The sequence below is a fragment of the Mytilus edulis genome, chromosome 11 (genome assembly GCF_963676685.1).
Source record: "Mytilus edulis chromosome 11, xbMytEdul2.2, whole genome shotgun sequence".
Taxonomy (NCBI): Eukaryota; Metazoa; Mollusca; class Bivalvia; order Mytilida; family Mytilidae; genus Mytilus; species Mytilus edulis.
Genome location: NC_092354.1, coordinates 1093819 through 1116209, shown reverse-complemented (window position 1 = coordinate 1116209; position 22391 = coordinate 1093819). Strand labels below are relative to the sequence as shown.

At 33.0% G+C, this 22391-nt stretch overlaps 3 protein-coding genes across 3 annotated transcripts; all 3 read right to left on the bottom strand.

The window, feature by feature from the left end:
- Positions 1 to 3293: 3293 nt before the first annotated feature.
- LOC139495034 (uncharacterized) lies at positions 3294 to 8153 on the bottom strand. Its single transcript, XM_071283185.1, has 3 exons — positions 7608 to 8153; positions 5918 to 6063; positions 3294 to 3587 (listed from the first exon to the last, which is right to left on the bottom strand). Exons 1-3 carry the CDS (start codon positions 7745 to 7747, stop codon positions 3511 to 3513), a joined length of 363 nt encoding a protein of 120 aa, XP_071139286.1. The 5' UTR covers positions 7748 to 8153; the 3' UTR covers positions 3294 to 3510.
- Positions 8154 to 8706: 553 nt separating this feature from the next.
- LOC139495033 (uncharacterized) lies at positions 8707 to 13567 on the bottom strand. The gene is made up of 3 exons (XM_071283183.1): positions 13022 to 13567; positions 11331 to 11476; positions 8707 to 9000 (listed from the first exon to the last, which is right to left on the bottom strand). The coding sequence occupies exons 1-3, from the start codon at positions 13159 to 13161 to the stop codon at positions 8924 to 8926; spliced, it is 363 nt and encodes a 120-aa protein (XP_071139284.1). The 5' UTR covers positions 13162 to 13567; the 3' UTR covers positions 8707 to 8923.
- Positions 13568 to 15240: 1673 nt separating this feature from the next.
- Positions 15241 to 20100, bottom strand: LOC139493898 (uncharacterized). Its single transcript, XM_071282064.1, has 3 exons — positions 19555 to 20100; positions 17865 to 18010; positions 15241 to 15534 (listed from the first exon to the last, which is right to left on the bottom strand). The coding sequence occupies exons 1-3, from the start codon at positions 19692 to 19694 to the stop codon at positions 15458 to 15460; spliced, it is 363 nt and encodes a 120-aa protein (XP_071138165.1). The 5' UTR covers positions 19695 to 20100; the 3' UTR covers positions 15241 to 15457.
- Positions 20101 to 22391: the final 2291 nt, after the last annotated feature.

Here is a 22391-nt window from a genome sequence, read left to right as displayed (position 1 = left end):
TGAATTGTAAAGATTGCTTTAATTTATCCCTAGAACTGTAATCAAAGTGCTTGTTAGCACTGAATTGTAAAGATTGCTTTAATTTATCCCTAGAACTGTAATCAAAGTGCTTGTTAGCACTGAATTGTAAAGATTGCTTTAATTTAACCCTAGAACTGTAATCAAAGTGCTTGTTAGCACTGAATTGTAAAGATTGCTTTAATTTATCCCTAGAACTGTAATCAAAGTGCTTGTTAGCACTGAATTGTAAAGATTGCTTTAATTTATCTCTAGAACTGTAATCAAAGTGCTTGTTAGCACTGAATTGTAAAGATTGCTTTAATTTAACCCTAGAACTGTAATCAAAGTGCTTGTTAGCACTGATTTGTAAAGATTGCTTTAATTTAACCCTAGAACAGTAATCAAAGTGCTTGTTAGCACTGAATAGTAAAGATTGCTTTAATTTAACCCTAGAACTGTAATCAAAGTGCTTGTTAGCACTGAATTGTAAAGATTGCTTTAATTTATCCCTAGAACTGTAATCAAAGTGCTTGTTAGCACTGAATTGTAAAGATTGCTTTAATTTATCCCTAGAACTGTAATCAAAGTGCTTGTTAGCACTGAATTGTAAAGATTGCTTTAATTTATCCCTAGAACAGTAATCAAAGTGCTTGTTAGCACTGAATTGTAAAGATTGCTTTAATTTATCCGTAGAACTGTAATCAAAGTGCTTGTTAGCACTGAATTGTAAAGATTGCTTTAATTTATCCCTAGAACAGTAATCAAAGTGCTTGTTAGCACTGAATTGTAAAGATTGCTTTAATTTATCCCTAGAACTGTAATCAAAGTGCTTGTTAGCACTGAATTGTAAAGATTGCTTTAATTTATCCCTAGAACTGTAATCAAAGTGCTTGTTAGCACTGAATTGTAAAGATTGCTTTAATTTATCCCTAGAACTGTAATCAAAGTGCTTGTTAGCACTGAATTGTAAAGATTGCTTTAATTTAACCCTAGAACTGTAATCAAAGTGCTTGTTAGCACTGAATTGTAAAGATTGCTTTAATTTAACCCTAGAACAGTAATCAAAGTGCTTGTTAGCACTGAATAGTAAAGGTTGCTTTAATTTAACCCTAGAACTGTAATCAAAGTGCTTGTTAGCACTGAATTGTAAAGGTTGCTTTAATTTATCCCTAGAACTGTAATCAAAGTGCTTGTTAGCACTGAATTGTAAAGATTGCTTTAATTTATCCCTAGAACTGTAATCAAAGTGCTTGTTAGCACTGAATTGTAAAGATTGCTTTAATTTATCCCTAGAACTGTAATCAAAGTGCTTGTTAGCACTGAATTGTAAAGATTGCTTTTATTTATCCCTAGAACTGTAATCAAAGTGCTTGTTAGCACTGAATTGTAAAGATTGCTTTAATTTATCCCTAGAACTGTAATCAAAGTGCTTGTTAGCACTGAATTGTAAAGATTGCTTTAATTTATCCCTAGAACTGTAATCAAAGTGCTTGTTAGCACTGAATTGTAAAGATTGCTTTAATTTAACCCTAGAACTGTAATCAAAGTGCTTGTTAGCACTGAATTGTAAAGATTGCTTTAATTTATCCCTAGAACTGTAATCAAAGTGCTTGTTAGCACTGAATTGTAAAGATTGCTTTAATTTATCCCTAGAACTGTAATCAAAGTGCTTGTTAGCACTGAATTGTAAAGATTGCTTTAATTTATCCCTAGAACTGTAATCAAAGTGCTTGTTAGCACTGAATTGTAAAGATTGCTTTAATTTATCCCTAGAACTGTAATCAAAGTGCTTGTTAGCACTGAATTGTAAAGATTGCTTTAATTTATCCCTAGAACTGTAATCAAAGTGCTTGTTAGCACTGAATTGTAAAGATTGCTTTAATTTATCCCTAGAACTGTAATCAAAGTGCTTGTTAGCACTGAATTGTAAAGATTGCTTTAATTTATCCCTAGAACTGTAATCAAAGTGCTTGTTAGCACTGAATTGTAAAGATTGCTTTAATTTATCCCTAGAACAGTAATCAAAGTGCTTGTTAGCACTGAATTGTAAAGATTGCTTTAATTTATCCCTAGAACTGTAATCAAAGTGCTTGTTAGCACTGAATTGTAAAGATTGCTTTAATTTATCCCTAGAACAGTAATCAAAGTGCTTGTTAGCACTGAATTGTAAAGATTGCTTTAATTTATCCCTAGAACTGTAATCAAAGTGCTTGTTAGCACTGAATTGTAAAGATTGCTTTAATTTATCCCTAGAACTGTAATCAAAGTGCTTGTTAGCACTGAATTGTAAAGATTGCTTTAATTTATCCCTAGAACTGTAATCAAAGTGCTTGTTAGCACTGAATTGTAAAGATTGCTTTAATTTAACCCTAGAACTGTAATCAATGTGCTTGTTAGCACTGAATTGTAAAGATTGCTTTAATTTATCCCTAGAACTGTAATCAAAGTGCTTGTTAGCACTGAATTGTAAAGATTGCTTTAATTTATCCCTAGAACTGTAATCAAAGTGCTTGTTAGCACTGAATTGTAAAGATTGCTTTAATTTATCCCTAGAACTGTAATCAAAGTGCTTGTTAGCACTGAATTGTAAAGATTGCTTTAATTTAACCCTAGAACTGTAATCAAAGTGCTTGTTAGCACTGAATTGTAAAGATTGCTTTAATTTATCCCTAGAACTGTAATCAAAGTGCTTGTTAGCACTGAATTGTAAAGATTGCTTTAATTTATCCCTAGAACATTAATCAAAGTGCTTGTTAGCACTGAATTGTAAAGATTGCTTTAATTTAACCCTAGAACTGTAATCAAAGTGCTTGTTAGCACTGAATTGTAAAGATTGCTTTAATTTATCCCTAGAACTGTAATCAAAGTGCTTGTTAGCACTGAATTGTAAAGATTGCTTTAATTTATCCCTAGAACTGTAATCAAAGTGCTTGTTAGCACTGAATTGTAAAGATTGCTTTAATTTATCCCTAGAACTGTAATCAAAGTGCTTGTTAGCACTGAATTGTAAAGATTGCTTTAATTTATCCCTAGAACTGGGTCAACATTTTTAATTAATTCTCCATAGGCGACAATGGTAACGTTTTCCTCCATTGCTCAGTCCATATCGTTTACTTGAACATGTAGGATGGCTCATATCGAAGCTGATACATTTATACATGTTTGGTTAAATTTTCGGGGTGGCAAGTGAGATTACTTTTTTCGCAAATTGCTGGACCCCGGAAGATGGTGAAAAATGTCACTCTCCACATGAAATAATCCCAAAATTCTGATCATAAAACTCAATAAAAAAATTGTCCTTTCTAATAATTTATTTCAGGTCAAATCTACATATTTCTTTTCTCATCACATCAGCTCTATAAAACAGTTCTTATTGTTCATTTATGTCCATTTTTAAAATCACAGCATCCACAATTGTATCGCGGACTAATATTGTTTTTTAATTACGTCATCTGAGTTCCTCATCTCAAGGTCTATTAGGGACCCTGACCCATATTAGATCAGCAAATGTCAGATTCCATTTGTATTGCAGAATGAATTTCTTCGGTACACCTTTTCGAACAATTCTGTGAAGTTTTTTTCCGCATCTGAAATAAAATAAGTTAATTTTTAGTATTTTTAAGTAAGCATGCTTATTACTGTTCCTTATATCTTTTAGTAGAAAAAAAGCACAAAATCCATATGTTATCAATTCACAATTTAGACATTGATTAAGACTCTTCATAGCTTAAAGTGCCATTTAACAAACCTTCATTACCTAATTGACTTTATAAAAATCATCATGTTTAGATGATGAATCATGAAAATATTGTGTTTTTTACTGTAAATAAGGTAGATTTAAGGATTTTTTCACTCAGAAAATAATGTTTTTGATATTTATTTCTTTCATAGAAGGAATAGAACATTTTTATTTTTTAATAACTGTTAAGATCATTCACAGACAATTCTAAAACAGGTTTTAGTTTTAAAATCCATCAAGTAATAACCATTTTAGAGTTCTTTTTGTGTGAGTGTTCAAATAGGGAAAAATGGTGCTTTTCTTTAGTGAAGATAACATTGTGACGTCATCGCTTTTGTGACGTCATGACTTTATGATGTCATAATTTAGAATAATACAAACATAACAGAGTGTGTATTTATTCAATAATGAAAGGGAAAAGGAAAAGAAACCAATATAAGGTTGGTAACCAAGCCCATCTATTGCGTTGTGTATCCCTAACAACAGATCAAGGTTGTAGTGTTATTAATGGTGTTGCTCCATCTACAGCTCCATCTACACAGGTTTTAAAAAATTTATCTATGCAAGTTTTACTTGCACCACCTAAACTTAAATTTTCTAATTCCACTACAGATTTGACTCCTAAAAACACCACAGAATCTGTCTGGTTACCCCGCCTTACAGAAAAGGAATTTAAGCTGTACTCAAAAGAGAGTTACGATAAAAAATCTTATGTAGCTCCCCAAACTGAAAAATGTGCGACTACAGTCAAATTACTCAGACCGCATAAATTGTCAGATGATTATTTAGATGAATATTTAGAGGAGAAAAGTACTGAAAATAGAACAGTAGATAGAGATCTTAATATTTTAATGATCAATAGTCTTATAATATGTCATTTAAATAAAAGTCCAAAGTGTGTTGTTCCACATTTTGAACTGGTACAAGAGACTCAATGGGGTCTTGGTTGGATTTGGAAAATGAAGTGTACCAAGTGTAAATTTATTTCAGAAAAATATAAACTATTTAGAGAAATTGACACAGGACGTGCTGGTCGCAAGAGTGCTACAATTAACTATGGGTTTCAGACTGGCGTGATAAACTGTTATATTGGTAATGATAGCGCGCGACTACTTTTAACTAGTTCATGTATTCCTCCTATGTCAAAAGGAACAATGCAGAGAATAACAAATACTGTTTGTGACAAGGTTGTAAAACTTGCGGAAAATGAAACCGAACAAGTGGTTGAGAGTTTCAGAAAGAGAAATGAAACCTTAGGGTTAAATAAAAATAGTCCTGTAAAATTACAAATGGATGGTACCTATCAGAGTGTGCATATAAAAAGTAGGCATAAAATGGGACAAAATGCATCACAAGTCATTGGTATTGCCTGTGAAAATGAAACTGACAATCATGATATCATTGGTTTTCACCTTGTAAACAAACTTTGCTGGGTTGGTGCATGGTTACGCGGTAAAGGTTATGACATTGAATGTCCTAATCACGAGTACTGCACATCAAATACAAATAGGTATGATCCTTTGAGTGAGAAGGATCTTGGGTATGAAATAGGTAAAAAAATTGCTAAACTTGATTTACTTGTGGACTATTGTACTACTAATGGGGATGCAAAAAGTGTACAAGGTCTACAAGAAGCAATGCAGGAAATATTTGACCCTTTATGGTCAGTAAATAGACTGGCAGATACTATTCACCGGGGTCAAAGTCAGTTCCGTGAGGTATTGCGAGCAAAATTTAGTGTCGGTATGTTCCCTGGAGCTACAAAGGCCCAGAGGAATGATATTAAAATAGCTTTTGCCAATGATTTAAAATTACGTTCACATGGTATAATGAAATGTTTATTTGCAAAATATAATGGTGACCGACAACAAATTTCAAAATGTTTGCCACGCATTGTTAAGTTTGTTGTGAATTGTTATAGTGGTAATTGTAGCGATACGTGTAGATGGAGCATAACACTATGTAATGGTGGTATAAAAACTAGTTGGTGGTACAAATCTATTAACCTTAGCAGTCATGGTTTACAAAATGGGTCTTTGAAACCAAATAAGACTGACAAATTATTAATAGAATCATTGTTAGAAATGAAACTGTCTCAGACCGCATTAAATCAGATGCAATTTTTCAGCAATACAAATAAGTGTGAGTCCGTCAATAGGACAATTTCTACATACCTACCGAAGAATAAGAATTTTTCTCGCAATGCCTTAGGCCGTGCATCTGCAGCAGTCTTGAAAGTCAATAATAAACGGGATGTTGCATTGGCTAAGACCCTAAAAGCTGTAGGTTGTGGTCTGGGTAGAAAGTCTCGTGCTGTAGTGGCTCTGAAAAAAATACGTAAACGTGAAATATATGATTGTGCATATCAAAAAAGTTTACGTGTCAAATTAAACAGGTTAAAAGCTCGTAAAAAACAGGCTATCGATTTCTTGTTAAACAAGAGAGTGCGAAACAGGTTGATTAGTGGATATAAAAAACATCAGTTAGAACCAAAGCTATGTCAGAATTCAAGTCCGAAAGAATTCGTTCCACAGCCAGGTTGTAGTTCATGGCCAGATTAACATTTATATTAAAAGGTTACACAATATGGTTTTCTTTCAGCCTTTCAGGAAGCATATGTAGTTATTTATGTATTTACAGAGAATACTAAACATCTTATATTATATTAAAACAAACACTTTTCAGGAATATATGAGCATGATATGAGTTAGTTGTGGTTTTTTTTAAATTAAAAAGTTTGTTTATTTTAAGTTTGTTATGAAAATGGGATAATGGTCCAAGACACTGAAATAAACCTTGTATCAGACAAAAAGACCACTTCATATCTCCCAATGCATGCATGCATGCATGCATCCAGCCACAGTACATGCATTTATTGGAAAACACATACCTTGAAACAAAATTATAAACAAAATAAAACCATGTAAAATGAATGTTACAACATTAGGTCATTCACAGTTTGCCTTTGTAACTCGATGTCATATTTGGATTTTTTCCTTTCTGTAATTTTTTCTTTTGTTTTTTGTTAACTTATTTAATTAATGACTGTCATACTTTGTTCATTGATTTGTCTCTATGTTTCACTTTCATTAAGTTCTCTACCGCATGTTTACTTCCTGTGATCACCTGTTGATTGAATGACCCAGTTTTCTGACACAGTAATGAAACCATCAAGAGTTACTCCCCTTGCACTGTAAAAATTAGTAAACACTGGCGAAAAAACACATAAATGTTTGACTGAGCTTATAATCTTGCATAAACATGTTTGCCATGTTTGTTTCAGTGTCTTGGGGGTATGAGGGTGGGCTTTTTTCCCATTTTTGTTTTTTACTTGTGTTACAAACTTGTATTTTCAGAGATGATTAATGTGGAGGTAAAATGTGCAAGGTGCATATGTTTACTACAAAATCATAACAAACCACAATTTCAGATTCAGCATGCAGTTAGTATAGTTTGTGCCATGCACAATATGTGTGGTGCATTGGTGTGCAGCTACACATATTTTTCTTTCATTGTTAATCTCCCGAGGTTCTAAAACAATATGGTCTGTATTCACACACAATGCATTATGACAAAGGTGTGAAGCATCTAAATTTTTGGCTAAATCAGTAGATTTCAATTGCAAAATTTTTGCTAAACGTGCAACATTCATTTTAGTACGTTTGGCATTTGGGTATGTGACATTGATCATCCCTAGTATATAATTATTTCTCCTCTGAGTGGCCCCAGTCCAAATAATGCATGCCCCATTTTCTGCCTCTTCACTGTTTATAAGTATAAAATTGGTATATTTTTGATAAAAATCTAAATTATTGGTAGCCATTTTGTATTCTTTTTAATCAAATAGCACTAAAAGAGTGTAACTGACCTCGATTTCAGCAGCTCCCATCCGAAATTGTGATCATTGAACCATGAAACACTCCAACACCTTTGAAATAATAGTTCACAATTTGGGTCAACATTTTTAATTAATTCTCCATAGGCGACAATGGTAACGTTTTCCTCCATTGCTCAGTCCATATCGTTTACTTGAACATGTAGGATGGCTCATATCGAAGCTGATACATTTATACATGTTTGGTTAAATTTTCGGGGTGGCAAGTGAGATTACTTTTTTCGCAAATTGCTGGACCCCGGAAGATGGTGAAAAATGTCACTCTCCACATGAAATAATCCCAAAATTCTGATCATAAAACTCAATAAAAAAATTGTCCTTTCTAATAATTTATTTCAGGTCAAATCTACATATTTCTTTTCTCATCACATCAGCTCTATAAAACAGTTCTTATTGTTCAGTTATGTCCATTTTTAAAATCACAGCATCCACAATTGTATCGCGGACTAATATTGTTTTTTAATTACGTCATCTGAGTTCCTCATCTCAAGGTCTATTAGGGACCCTGACCCAACTGTAATCAAAGTGCTTGTTAGCACTGAATTGTAAAGATTGCTTTAATTTATCCCTAGAACTGTAATCAAAGTGCTTGTTAGCACTGAATTGTAAAGATTGCTTTAATTTATCCCTAGAACTGTAATCAAAGTGCTTGTTAGCACTGAATTGTAAAGATTGCTTTAATTTATCCCTAGAACTGTAATCAAAGTGCTTGTTAGCACTGAATTGTAAAGATTGCTTTAATTTATCCCTAGAACTGTAATCAAAGTGCTTGTTAGCACTGAATTGTAAAGATTGCTTTAATTTATCCCTAGAACTGGGTCAACATTTTTAATTAATTCTCCATAGGCGACAATGGTAACGTTTTCCTCCATTGCTCAGTCCATATCGTTTACTTGAACATGTAGGATGGCTCATATCGAAGCTGATACATTTATACATGTTTGGTTAAATTTTCGGGGTGGCAAGTGAGATTACTTTTTTCGCAAATTGCTGGACCCCGGAAGATGGTGAAAAATGTCACTCTCCACATGAAATAATCCCAAAATTCTGATCATAAAACTCAATAAAAAAATTGTCCTTTCTAATAATTTATTTCAGGTCAAATCTACATATTTCTTTTCTCATCACATCAGCTCTATAAAACAGTTCTTATTGTTCATTTATGTCCATTTTTAAAATCACAGCATCCACAATTGTATCGCGGACTAATATTGTTTTTTAATTACGTCATCTGAGTTCCTCATCTCAAGGTCTATTAGGGACCCTGACCCATATTAGATCAGCAAATGTCAGATTCCATTTGTATTGCAGAATGAATTTCTTCGGTACACCTTTTCGAACAATTCTGTGAAGTTTTTTTCCGCATCTGAAATAAAATAAGTTAATTTTTAGTATTTTTAAGTAAGCATGCTTATTACTGTTCCTTATATCTTTTAGTAGAAAAAAAGCACAAAATCCATATGTTATCAATTCACAATTTAGACATTGATTAAGACTCTTCATAGCTTAAAGTGCCATTTAACAAACCTTCATTACCTAATTGACTTTATAAAAATCATCATGTTTAGATGATGAATCATGAAAATATTGTGTTTTTTACTGTAAATAAGGTAGATTTAAGGATTTTTTCACTCAGAAAATAATGTTTTTGATATTTATTTCTTTCATAGAAGGAATAGAACATTTTTATTTTTTAATAACTGTTAAGATCATTCACAGACAATTCTAAAACAGGTTTTAGTTTTAAAATCCATCAAGTAATAACCATTTTAGAGTTCTTTTTGTGTGAGTGTTCAAATAGGGAAAAATGGTGCTTTTCTTTAGTGAAGATAACATTGTGACGTCATCGCTTTTGTGACGTCATGACTTTATGATGTCATAATTTAGAATAATACAAACATAACAGAGTGTGTATTTATTCAATAATGAAAGGGAAAAGGAAAAGAAACCAATATAAGGTTGGTAACCAAGCCCATCTATTGCGTTGTGTATCCCTAACAACAGATCAAGGTTGTAGTGTTATTAATGGTGTTGCTCCATCTACAGCTCCATCTACACAGGTTTTAAAAAATTTATCTATGCAAGTTTTACTTGCACCACCTAAACTTAAATTTTCTAATTCCACTACAGATTTGACTCCTAAAAACACCACAGAATCTGTCTGGTTACCCCGCCTTACAGAAAAGGAATTTAAGCTGTACTCAAAAGAGAGTTACGATAAAAAATCTTATGTAGCTCCCCAAACTGAAAAATGTGCGACTACAGTCAAATTACTCAGACCGCATAAATTGTCAGATGATTATTTAGATGAATATTTAGAGGAGAAAAGTACTGAAAATAGAACAGTAGATAGAGATCTTAATATTTTAATGATCAATAGTCTTATAATATGTCATTTAAATAAAAGTCCAAAGTGTGTTGTTCCACATTTTGAACTGGTACAAGAGACTCAATGGGGTCTTGGTTGGATTTGGAAAATGAAGTGTACCAAGTGTAAATTTATTTCAGAAAAATATAAACTATTTAGAGAAATTGACACAGGACGTGCTGGTCGCAAGAGTGCTACAATTAACTATGGGTTTCAGACTGGCGTGATAAACTGTTATATTGGTAATGATAGCGCGCGACTACTTTTAACTAGTTCATGTATTCCTCCTATGTCAAAAGGAACAATGCAGAGAATAACAAATACTGTTTGTGACAAGGTTGTAAAACTTGCGGAAAATGAAACCGAACAAGTGGTTGAGAGTTTCAGAAAGAGAAATGAAACCTTAGGGTTAAATAAAAATAGTCCTGTAAAATTACAAATGGATGGTACCTATCAGAGTGTGCATATAAAAAGTAGGCATAAAATGGGACAAAATGCATCACAAGTCATTGGTATTGCCTGTGAAAATGAAACTGACAATCATGATATCATTGGTTTTCACCTTGTAAACAAACTTTGCTGGGTTGGTGCATGGTTACGCGGTAAAGGTTATGACATTGAATGTCCTAATCACGAGTACTGCACATCAAATACAAATAGGTATGATCCTTTGAGTGAGAAGGATCTTGGGTATGAAATAGGTAAAAAAATTGCTAAACTTGATTTACTTGTGGACTATTGTACTACTAATGGGGATGCAAAAAGTGTACAAGGTCTACAAGAAGCAATGCAGGAAATATTTGACCCTTTATGGTCAGTAAATAGACTGGCAGATACTATTCACCGGGGTCAAAGTCAGTTCCGTGAGGTATTGCGAGCAAAATTTAGTGTCGGTATGTTCCCTGGAGCTACAAAGGCCCAGAGGAATGATATTAAAATAGCTTTTGCCAATGATTTAAAATTACGTTCACATGGTATAATGAAATGTTTATTTGCAAAATATAATGGTGACCGACAACAAATTTCAAAATGTTTGCCACGCATTGTTAAGTTTGTTGTGAATTGTTATAGTGGTAATTGTAGCGATACGTGTAGATGGAGCATAACACTATGTAATGGTGGTATAAAAACTAGTTGGTGGTACAAATCTATTAACCTTAGCAGTCATGGTTTACAAAATGGGTCTTTGAAACCAAATAAGACTGACAAATTATTAATAGAATCATTGTTAGAAATGAAACTGTCTCAGACCGCATTAAATCAGATGCAATTTTTCAGCAATACAAATAAGTGTGAGTCCGTCAATAGGACAATTTCTACATACCTACCGAAGAATAAGAATTTTTCTCGCAATGCCTTAGGCCGTGCATCTGCAGCAGTCTTGAAAGTCAATAATAAACGGGATGTTGCATTGGCTAAGACCCTAAAAGCTGTAGGTTGTGGTCTGGGTAGAAAGTCTCGTGCTGTAGTGGCTCTGAAAAAAATACGTAAACGTGAAATATATGATTGTGCATATCAAAAAAGTTTACGTGTCAAATTAAACAGGTTAAAAGCTCGTAAAAAACAGGCTATCGATTTCTTGTTAAACAAGAGAGTGCGAAACAGGTTGATTAGTGGATATAAAAAAACATCAGTTAGAACCAAAGCTATGTCAGAATTCAAGTCCGAAAGAATTCGTTCCACAGCCAGGTTGTAGTTCATGGCCAGATTAACATTTATATTAAAAGGTTACACAATATGGTTTTCTTTCAGCCTTTCAGGAAGCATATGTAGTTATTTATGTATTTACAGAGAATACTAAACATCTTATATTATATTAAAACAAACACTTTTCAGGAATATATGAGCATGATATGAGTTAGTTGTGGTTTTTTTTAAATTAAAAAGTTTGTTTATTTTAAGTTTGTTATGAAAATGGGATAATGGTCCAAGACACTGAAATAAACCTTGTATCAGACAAAAAGACCACTTCATATCTCCCAATGCATGCATGCATGCATGCATCCAGCCACAGTACATGCATTTATTGGAAAACACATACCTTGAAACAAAATTATAAACAAAATAAAACCATGTAAAATGAATGTTACAACATTAGGTCATTCACAGTTTGCCTTTGTAACTCGATGTCATATTTGGATTTTTTCCTTTCTGTAATTTTTTCTTTTGTTTTTTGTTAACTTATTTAATTAATGACTGTCATACTTTGTTCATTGATTTGTCTCTATGTTTCACTTTCATTAAGTTCTCTACCGCATGTTTACTTCCTGTGATCACCTGTTGATTGAATGACCCAGTTTTCTGACACAGTAATGAAACCATCAAGAGTTACTCCCCTTGCACTGTAAAAATTAGTAAACACTGGCGAAAAAACACATAAATGTTTGACTGAGCTTATAATCTTGCATAAACATGTTTGCCATGTTTGTTTCAGTGTCTTGGGGGTATGAGGGTGGGCTTTTTTCCCATTTTTGTTTTTTACTTGTGTTAAAAACTTGTATTTTCAGAGATGATTAATGTGGAGGTAAAATGTGCAAGGTGCATATGTTTACTACAAAATCATAACAAACCACAATTTCAGATTCAGCATGCAGTTAGTATAGTTTGTGCCATGCACAATATGTGTGGTGCATTGGTGTGCAGCTACACATATTTTTCTTTCATTGTTAATCTCCCGAGGTTCTAAAACAATATGGTCTGTATTCACACACAATGCATTATGACAAAGGTGTGAAGCATCTAAATTTTTGGCTAAATCAGTAGATTTCAATTGCAAAATTTTTGCTAAACGTGCAACATTCATTTTAGTACGTTTGGCATTTGGGTATGTGACATTGATCATCCCTAGTATATAATTATTTCTCCTCTGAGTGGCCCCAGTCCAAATAATGCATGCCCCATTTTCTGCCTCTTCACTGTTTATAAGTATAAAATTGGTATATTTTTGATAAAAATCTAAATTATTGGTAGCCATTTTGTATTCTTTTTAATCAAATAGCACTAAAAGAGTGTAACTGACCTCGATTTCAGCAGCTCCCATCCGAAATTGTGATCATTGAACCATGAAACACTCCAACACCTTTGAAATAATAGTTCACAATTTGGGTCAACATTTTTAATTAATTCTCCATAGGCGACAATGGTAACGTTTTCCGCCATTGCTCAGTCCATATCGTTTACTTGAACATGTAGGATGGCTCATATCGAAGCTGATACATTTATACATGTTTGGTTAAATTTTCGGGGTGGCAAGTGAGATTACTTTTTTCGCAAATTGCTGGACCCCGGAAGATGGTGAAAAATGTCACTCTCCACATGAAATAATCCCAAAATTCTGATCATAAAACTCAATAAAAAAATTGTCCTTTCTAATAATTTATTTCAGGTCAAATCTACATATTTCTTTTCTCATCACATCAGCTCTATAAAACAGTTCTTATTGTTCAGTTATGTCCATTTTTAAAATCACAGCATCCACAATTGTATCGCGGACTAATATTGTTTTTTAATTACGTCATCTGAGTTCCTCATCTCAAGGTCTATTAGGGACCCTGACCCAACTGTAATCAAAGTGCTTGTTAGCACTGAATTGTAAAGATTGCTTTAATTTATCCCTAGAACTGTAATCAAAGTGCTTGTTAGCACTGAATTGTAAAGATTGCTTTAATTTATCCCTAGAACTGTAATCAAAGTGCTTGTTAGCACTGAATTGTAAAGATTGCTTTAATTTATCCCTAGAACTGTAATCAAAGTGCTTGTTAGCACTGAATTGTAAAGATTGCTTTAATTTATCCCTAGAACTGTAACCAAAGTGCTTGTTAGCACTGAATTGTAAAGATTGCTTTAATTTATCCCTAGAACTGTAATCAAAGTGCTTGTTAGCACTGAATTGTAAAGATTGCTTTAATTTATCCCTAGAACTGTAATCAAAGTGCTTGTTAGCACTGAATTGTAAAGATTGCTTTAAAAGAGGGACGAAAGATACCAAAGGGACAGTCAAACTCATAAATCTAAAACAAACTGACAACGCCATGGCTAAAAATAAAAAAGACAAACAGAAAAACAATAGTACACACGACACAACATAATTTATCCCTAGAACTGGGTCAACATTTTTAATTAATTCTCCATAGGCGACAATGGTAACGTTTTCCTCCATTGCTCAGTCCATATCGTTTACTTGAACATGTAGGATGGCTCATATCGAAGCTGATACATTTATACATGTTTGGTTAAATTTTCGGGGTGGCAAGTGAGATTACTTTTTTCGCAAATTGCTGGACCCCGGAAGATGGTGAAAAATGTCACTCTCCACATGAAATAATCCCAAAATTCTGATCATAAAACTCAATAAAAAAATTGTCCTTTCTAATAATTTATTTCAGGTCAAATCTACATATTTCTTTTCTCATCACATCAGCTCTATAAAACAGTTCTTATTGTTCAGTTATGTCCATTTTTAAAATCACAGCATCCACAATTGTATCGCGGACTAATATTGTTTTTTAATTACGTCATCTGAGTTCCTCATCTCAAGGTCTATTAGGGACCCTGACCCAACTGTAATCAAAGTGCTTGTTAGCACTGAATTGTAAAGATTGCTTTAATTTATCCCTAGAACTGTAATCAAAGTGCTTGTTAGCACTGAATTGTAAAGATTGCTTTAATTTATCCCTAGAACTGTAATCAAAGTGCTTGTTAGCACTGAATTGTAAAGATTGCTTTAATTTATCCCTAGAACTGTAATCAAAGTGCTTGTTAGCACTGAATTGTAAAGATTGCTTTAATTTATCCCTAGAACTGTAACCAAAGTGCTTGTTAGCACTGAATTGTAAAGATTGCTTTAATTTATCCCTAGAACTGTAATCAAAGTGCTTGTTAGCACTGAATTGTAAAGATTGCTTTAATTTATCCCTAGAACTGTAATCAAAGTGCTTGTTAGCACTGAATTGTAAAGATTGCTTTAATTTATCCCTAGAACTGGGTCAACATTTTTAATTAATTCTCCATAGGCGACAATGGTAACGTTTTCCTCCATTGCTCAGTCCATATCGTTTACTTGAACATGTAGGATGGCTCATATCGAAGCTGATACATTTATACATGTTTGGTTAAATTTTCGGGGTGGCAAGTGAGATTACTTTTTTCGCAAATTGCTGGACCCCGGAAGATGGTGAAAAATGTCACTCTCCACATGAAATAATCCCAAAATTCTGATCATAAAACTCAATAAAAAAATTGTCCTTTCTAATAATTTATTTCAGGTCAAATCTACATATTTCTTTTCTCATCACATCAGCTCTATAAAACAGTTCTTATTGTTCATTTATGTCCATTTTTAAAATCACAGCATCCACAATTGTATCGCGGACTAATATTGTTTTTTAATTACGTCATCTGAGTTCCTCATCTCAAGGTCTATTAGGGACCCTGACCCATATTAGATCAGCAAATGTCAGATTCCATTTGTATTGCAGAATGAATTTCTTCGGTACACCTTTTCGAACAATTCTGTGAAGTTTTTTTCCGCATCTGAAATAAAATAAGTTAATTTTTAGTATTTTTAAGTAAGCATGCTTATTACTGTTCCTTATATCTTTTAGTAGAAAAAAAGCACAAAATCCATATGTTATCAATTCACAATTTAGACATTGATTAAGACTCTTCATAGCTTAAAGTGCCATTTAACAAACCTTCATTACCTAATTGACTTTATAAAAATCATCATGTTTAGATGATGAATCATGAAAATATTGTGTTTTTTACTGTAAATAAGGTAGATTTAAGGATTTTTTCACTCAGAAAATAATGTTTTTGATATTTATTTCTTTCATAGAAGGAATAGAACATTTTTATTTTTTAATAACTGTTAAGATCATTCACAGACAATTCTAAAACAGGTTTTAGTTTTAAAATCCATCAAGTAATAACCATTTTAGAGTTCTTTTTGTGTGAGTGTTCAAATAGGGAAAAATGGTGCTTTTCTTTAGTGAAGATAACATTGTGACGTCATCGCTTTTGTGACGTCATGACTTTATGATGTCATAATTTAGAATAATACAAACATAACAGAGTGTGTATTTATTCAATAATGAAAGGGAAAAGGAAAAGAAACCAATATAAGGTTGGTAACCAAGCCCATCTATTGCGTTGTGTATCCCTAACAACAGATCAAGGTTGTAGTGTTATTAATGGTGTTGCTCCATCTACAGCTCCATCTACACAGGTTTTAAAAAATTTATCTATGCAAGTTTTACTTGCACCACCTAAACTTAAATTTTCTAATTCCACTACAGATTTGACTCCTAAAAACACCACAGAATCTGTCTGGTTACCCCGCCTTACAGAAAAGGAATTTAAGCTGTACTCAAAAGAGAGTTACGATAAAAAATCTTATGTAGCTCCCCAAACTGAAAAATGTGCGACTACAGTCAAATTACTCAGACCGCATAAATTGTCAGATGATTATTTAGATGAATATTTAGAGGAGAAAAGTACTGAAAATAGAACAGTAGATAGAGATCTTAATATTTTAATGATCAATAGTCTTATAATATGTCATTTAAATAAAAGTCCAAAGTGTGTTGTTCCACATTTTGAACTGGTACAAGAGACTCAATGGGGTCTTGGTTGGATTTGGAAAATGAAGTGTACCAAGTGTAAATTTATTTCAGAAAAATATAAACTATTTAGAGAAATTGACACAGGACGTGCTGGTCGCAAGAGTGCTACAATTAACTATGGGTTTCAGACTGGCGTGATAAACTGTTATATTGGTAATGATAGCGCGCGACTACTTTTAACTAGTTCATGTATTCCTCCTATGTCAAAAGGAACAATGCAGAGAATAACAAATACTGTTTGTGACAAGGTTGTAAAACTTGCGGAAAATGAAACCGAACAAGTGGTTGAGAGTTTCAGAAAGAGAAATGAAACCTTAGGGTTAAATAAAAATAGTCCTGTAAAATTACAAATGGATGGTACCTATCAGAGTGTGCATATAAAAAGTAGGCATAAAATGGGACAAAATGCATCACAAGTCATTGGTATTGCCTGTGAAAATGAAACTGACAATCATGATATCATTGGTTTTCACCTTGTAAACAAACTTTGCTGGGTTGGTGCATGGTTACGCGGTAAAGGTTATGACATTGAATGTCCTAATCACGAGTACTGCACATCAAATACAAATAGGTATGATCCTTTGAGTGAGAAGGATCTTGGGTATGAAATAGGTAAAAAAATTGCTAAACTTGATTTACTTGTGGACTATTGTACTACTAATGGGGATGCAAAAAGTGTACAAGGTCTACAAGAAGCAATGCAGGAAATATTTGACCCTTTATGGTCAGTAAATAGACTGGCAGATACTATTCACCGGGGTCAAAGTCAGTTCCGTGAGGTATTGCGAGCAAAATTTAGTGTCGGTATGTTCCCTGGAGCTACAAAGGCCCAGAGGAATGATATCAAAATAGCTTTTGCCAATGATTTAAAATTACGTTCACATGGTATAATGAAATGTTTATTTGCAAAATATAATGGTGACCGACAACAAATTTCAAAATGTTTGCCACGCATTGTTAAGTTTGTTGTGAATTGTTATAGTGGTAATTGTAGCGATACGTGTAGATGGAGCATAACACTATGTAATGGTGGTATAAAAACTAGTTGGTGGTACAAATCTATTAACCTTAGCAGTCATGGTTTACAAAATGGGTCTTTGAAACCAAATAAGACTGACAAATTATTAATAGAATCATTGTTAGAAATGAAACTGTCTCAGACCGCATTAAATCAGATGCAATTTTTCAGCAATACAAATAAGTGTGAGTCCGTCAATAGGACAATTTCTACATACCTACCGAAGAATAAGAATTTTTCTCGCAATGCCTTAGGCCGTGCATCTGCAGCAGTCTTGAAAGTCAATAATAAACGGGATGTTGCATTGGCTAAGACCCTAAAAGCTGTAGGTTGTGGTCTGGGTAGAAAGTCTCGTGCTGTAGTGGCTCTGAAAAAAATACGTAAACGTGAAATATATGATTGTGCATATCAAAAAAGTTTACGTGTCAAATTAAACAGGTTAAAAGCTCGTAAAAAACAGGCTATCGATTTCTTGTTAAACAAGAGAGTGCGAAACAGGTTGATTAGTGGATATAAAAAACATCAGTTAGAACCAAAGCTATGTCAGAATTCAAGTCCGAAAGAATTCGTTCCACAGCCAGGTTGTAGTTCATGGCCAGATTAACATTTATATTAAAAGGTTACACAATATGGTTTTCTTTCAGCCTTTCAGGAAGCATATGTAGTTATTTATGTATTTACAGAGAATACTAAACATCTTATATTATATTAAAACAAACACTTTTCAGGAATATATGAGCATGATATGAGTTAGTTGTGGTTTTTTTTAAATTAAAAAGTTTGTTTATTTTAAGTTTGTTATGAAAATGGGATAATGGTCCAAGACACTGAAATAAACCTTGTATCAGACAAAAAGACCACTTCATATCTCCCAATGCATGCATGCATGCATGCATCCAGCCACAGTACATGCATTTATTGGAAAACACATACCTTGAAACAAAATTATAAACAAAATAAAACCATGTAAAATGAATGTTACAACATTAGGTCATTCACAGTTTGCCTTTGTAACTCGATGTCATATTTGGATTTTTTCCTTTCTGTAATTTTTTCTTTTGTTTTTTGTTAACTTATTTAATTAATGACTGTCATACTTTGTTCATTGATTTGTCTCTATGTTTCACTTTCATTAAGTTCTCTACCGCATGTTTACTTCCTGTGATCACCTGTTGATTGAATGACCCAGTTTTCTGACACAGTAATGAAACCATCAAGAGTTACTCCCCTTGCACTGTAAAAATTAGTAAACACTGGCGAAAAAACACATAAATGTTTGACTGAGCTTATAATCTTGCATAAACATGTTTGCCATGTTTGTTTCAGTGTCTTGGGGGTATGAGGGTGGGCTTTTTTCCCATTTTTGTTTTTTACTTGTGTTAAAAACTTGTATTTTCAGAGATGATTAATGTGGAGGTAAAATGTGCAAGGTGCATATGTTTACTACAAAATCATAACAAACCACAATTTCAGATTCAGCATGCAGTTAGTATAGTTTGTGCCATGCACAATATGTGTGGTGCATTGGTGTGCAGCTACACATATTTTTCTTTCATTGTTAATCTCCCGAGGTTCTAAAACAATATGGTCTGTATTCACACACAATGCATTATGACAAAGGTGTGAAGCATCTAAATTTTTGGCTAAATCAGTAGATTTCAATTGCAAAATTTTTGCTAAACGTGCAACATTCATTTTAGTACGTTTGGCATTTGGGTATGTGACATTGATCATCCCTAGTATATAATTATTTCTCCTCTGAGTGGCCCCAGTCCAAATAATGCATGCCCCATTTTCTGCCTCTTCACTGTTTATAAGTATAAAATTGGTATATTTTTGATAAAAATCTAAATTATTGGTAGCCATTTTGTATTCTTTTTAATCAAATAGCACTAAAAGAGTGTAACTGACCTCGATTTCAGCAGCTCCCATCCGAAATTGTGATCATTGAACCATGAAACACTCCAACACCTTTGAAATAATAGTTCACAATTTGGGTCAACATTTTTAATTAATTCTCCATAGGCGACAATGGTAACGTTTTCCTCCATTGCTCAGTCCATATCGTTTACTTGAACATGTAGGATGGCTCATATCGAAGCTGATACATTTATACATGTTTGGTTAAATTTTCGGGGTGGCAAGTGAGATTACTTTTTTCGCAAATTGCTGGACCCCGGAAGATGGTGAAAAATGTCACTCTCCACATGAAATAATCCCAAAATTCTGATCATAAAACTCAATAAAAAAATTGTCCTTTCTAATAATTTATTTCAGGTCAAATCTACATATTTCTTTTCTCATCACATCAGCTCTATAAAACAGTTCTTATTGTTCAGTTATGTCCATTTTTAAAATCACAGCATCCACAATTGTATCGCGGACTAATATTGTTTTTTAATTACGTCATCTGAGTTCCTCATCTCAAGGTCTATTAGGGACCCTGACCCAACTGTAATCAAAGTGCTTGTTAGCACTGAATTGTAAAGATTGCTTTAATTTATCCCTAGAACTGTAATCAAAGTGCTTGTTAGCACTGAATTGTAAAGATTGCTTTAATTTATCCCTAGAACTGTAATCAAAGTGCTTGTTAGCACTGAATTGTAAAGATTGCTTTAATTTATCCCTAGAACTGTAATCAAAGTGCTTGTTAGCACTGAATTGTAAAGATTGCTTTAATTTATCCCTAGAACTGTAATCAAAGTGCTTGTTAGCACTGAATTGTAAAGATTGCTTTAATTTATCCCTAGAACTGTAATCAAAGTGCTTGTTAGCACTGAATTGTAAAGATTGCTTTAATTTAACCCTAGAACTGTAATCAAAGTGCTTGTTAGCACTGAATTGTAAAGATTGCTTTAATTTATCCCTAGAACTGTAATCAAAGTGCTTGTTAGCCCTGAATTGTAAAGATTGCTTTAATTTATCCCTAGAACTGTAATCAAAGTGCTTGTTAGCACTGAATTGTAAAGATTGCTTTAATTTATCCCTAGAACTGTAATCAAAGTGCTTGTTAGCACTGAATTGTAAAGATTGCTTTAATTTATCCCTAGAACTGTAATCAAAGTGCTTGTTAGCACTGAATTGTAAAGATTGCTTTAATTTATCCCTAGAACTGTAATCAAAGTGCTTGTTAGCACTGAATTGTAAAGATTGCTTTAATTTAACCCTAGAACTGTAATCAAAGTGCTTGTTAGCACTGAATTGTAAAGATTGCTTTAACTTATCCCTAGAACTGTAATCAAAGTGCTTGTTAGCACTGAATTGTAAAGATTGCTTTAATTTATCCCTAGAACTGTAATCAAAGTGCTTGTTAGCACTGAATTGTAAAGATTGCTTTAATTTATCCCTAGAACTGTAATCAAAGTGCTTGTTAGCACTGAATTGTAAAGATTGCTTTAATTTAACCCTAGAACTGTAATCAAAGTGCTTGTTAGCACTGAATTGTAAAGATTGCTTTAATTTATCCCTAGAACTGTAATCAAAGTGCTTGTTAGCACTGAATTGTAAAGATTGCTTTAATTTATCCCTAGAACTGTAATCAAAGTGCTTGTTAGCACTGAATTGTAAAGATTGCTTTAATTTATCCCTAGAACTGTAATCAAAGTGCTTGTTAGCACTGAATTGTAAAGATTGCTTTAATTTATCCCTAGAACTGTAATCAAAGTGCTTGTTAGCACTGAATTGTAAAGATTGCTTTAATTTATCCCTAGAACTGTAATCAAAGTGCTTGTTAGCACTGAATTGTAAAGATTGCTTTAATTTATCCCTAGAACTGTAATCAAAGTGCTTGTTAGCACTGAATTGTAAAGATTGCTTTAATTTAACCCTAGAACTGTAATCAAAGTGCTTGTTAGCACTGAATTGTAAAGATTGCTTTAATTTATCCCTAGAACTGTAATCAAAGTGCTTGTTAGCACTGAATTGTAAAGATTGCTTTAATTTAACCCTAGAACTGTAATCAAAGTGCTTGTTAGCACTGAATTGTAAAGATTGCTTTAATTGATCCATAGAACTGTAATCAAAGTGCTTGTTAGCACTGAATTGTAAAGATTGCTTTAATTTATCCCTAGAACTGTAATCAAAGTGCTTGTTAGCACTGAATTGTAAAGATTGCTTTAATTGATCCATAGAACTGTAATCAAAGTGCTTGTTAGCACTGAATTGTAAAGATTGCTTTAATTTATCCCTAGAACTGTAATCAAAGTGCTTGTTTGCACTGAATTGTAAAGATTGCTTTAATTTATCAGTAGGAAGTAAAATTGAATATTGCATTGTATAAAGCATTGGTTTTAGTTGATTCAACTACCATTATGCACAAAGAAAGACCAACTCAAATTTTCAAAGAAGACTTAAAAATATTTTTAGAAATGAAGTGTTAATATTGCTTTAATTTATCAGTGGAAGGCAAAATTAAACATTGCATTGTATAAAGCATTGATTGTAATTGATTCAACTATAATCATGGATAAAGGATGATAACTCCAATTTTAAGAATTACTTGATATTTAGAAAAATTAGAGAACTGAAACTAAAAAAATTACATTGTTTTCCATTTATAAAGGGGCATAACTCGTGAATGGTAAAAATGGTCCCACCAAAATTTAAACTTGATCTGTATTTTGTGGTAATAAGCATTGTGTTTAAGTTTCATAACATTTGATTGAGGCAAACTTAAGTTAAAGAACGGAAACCAATTTACGTAAACTTAAAATTTGTCATTTTTCCATTGATAAAGGGGCATAACTCTA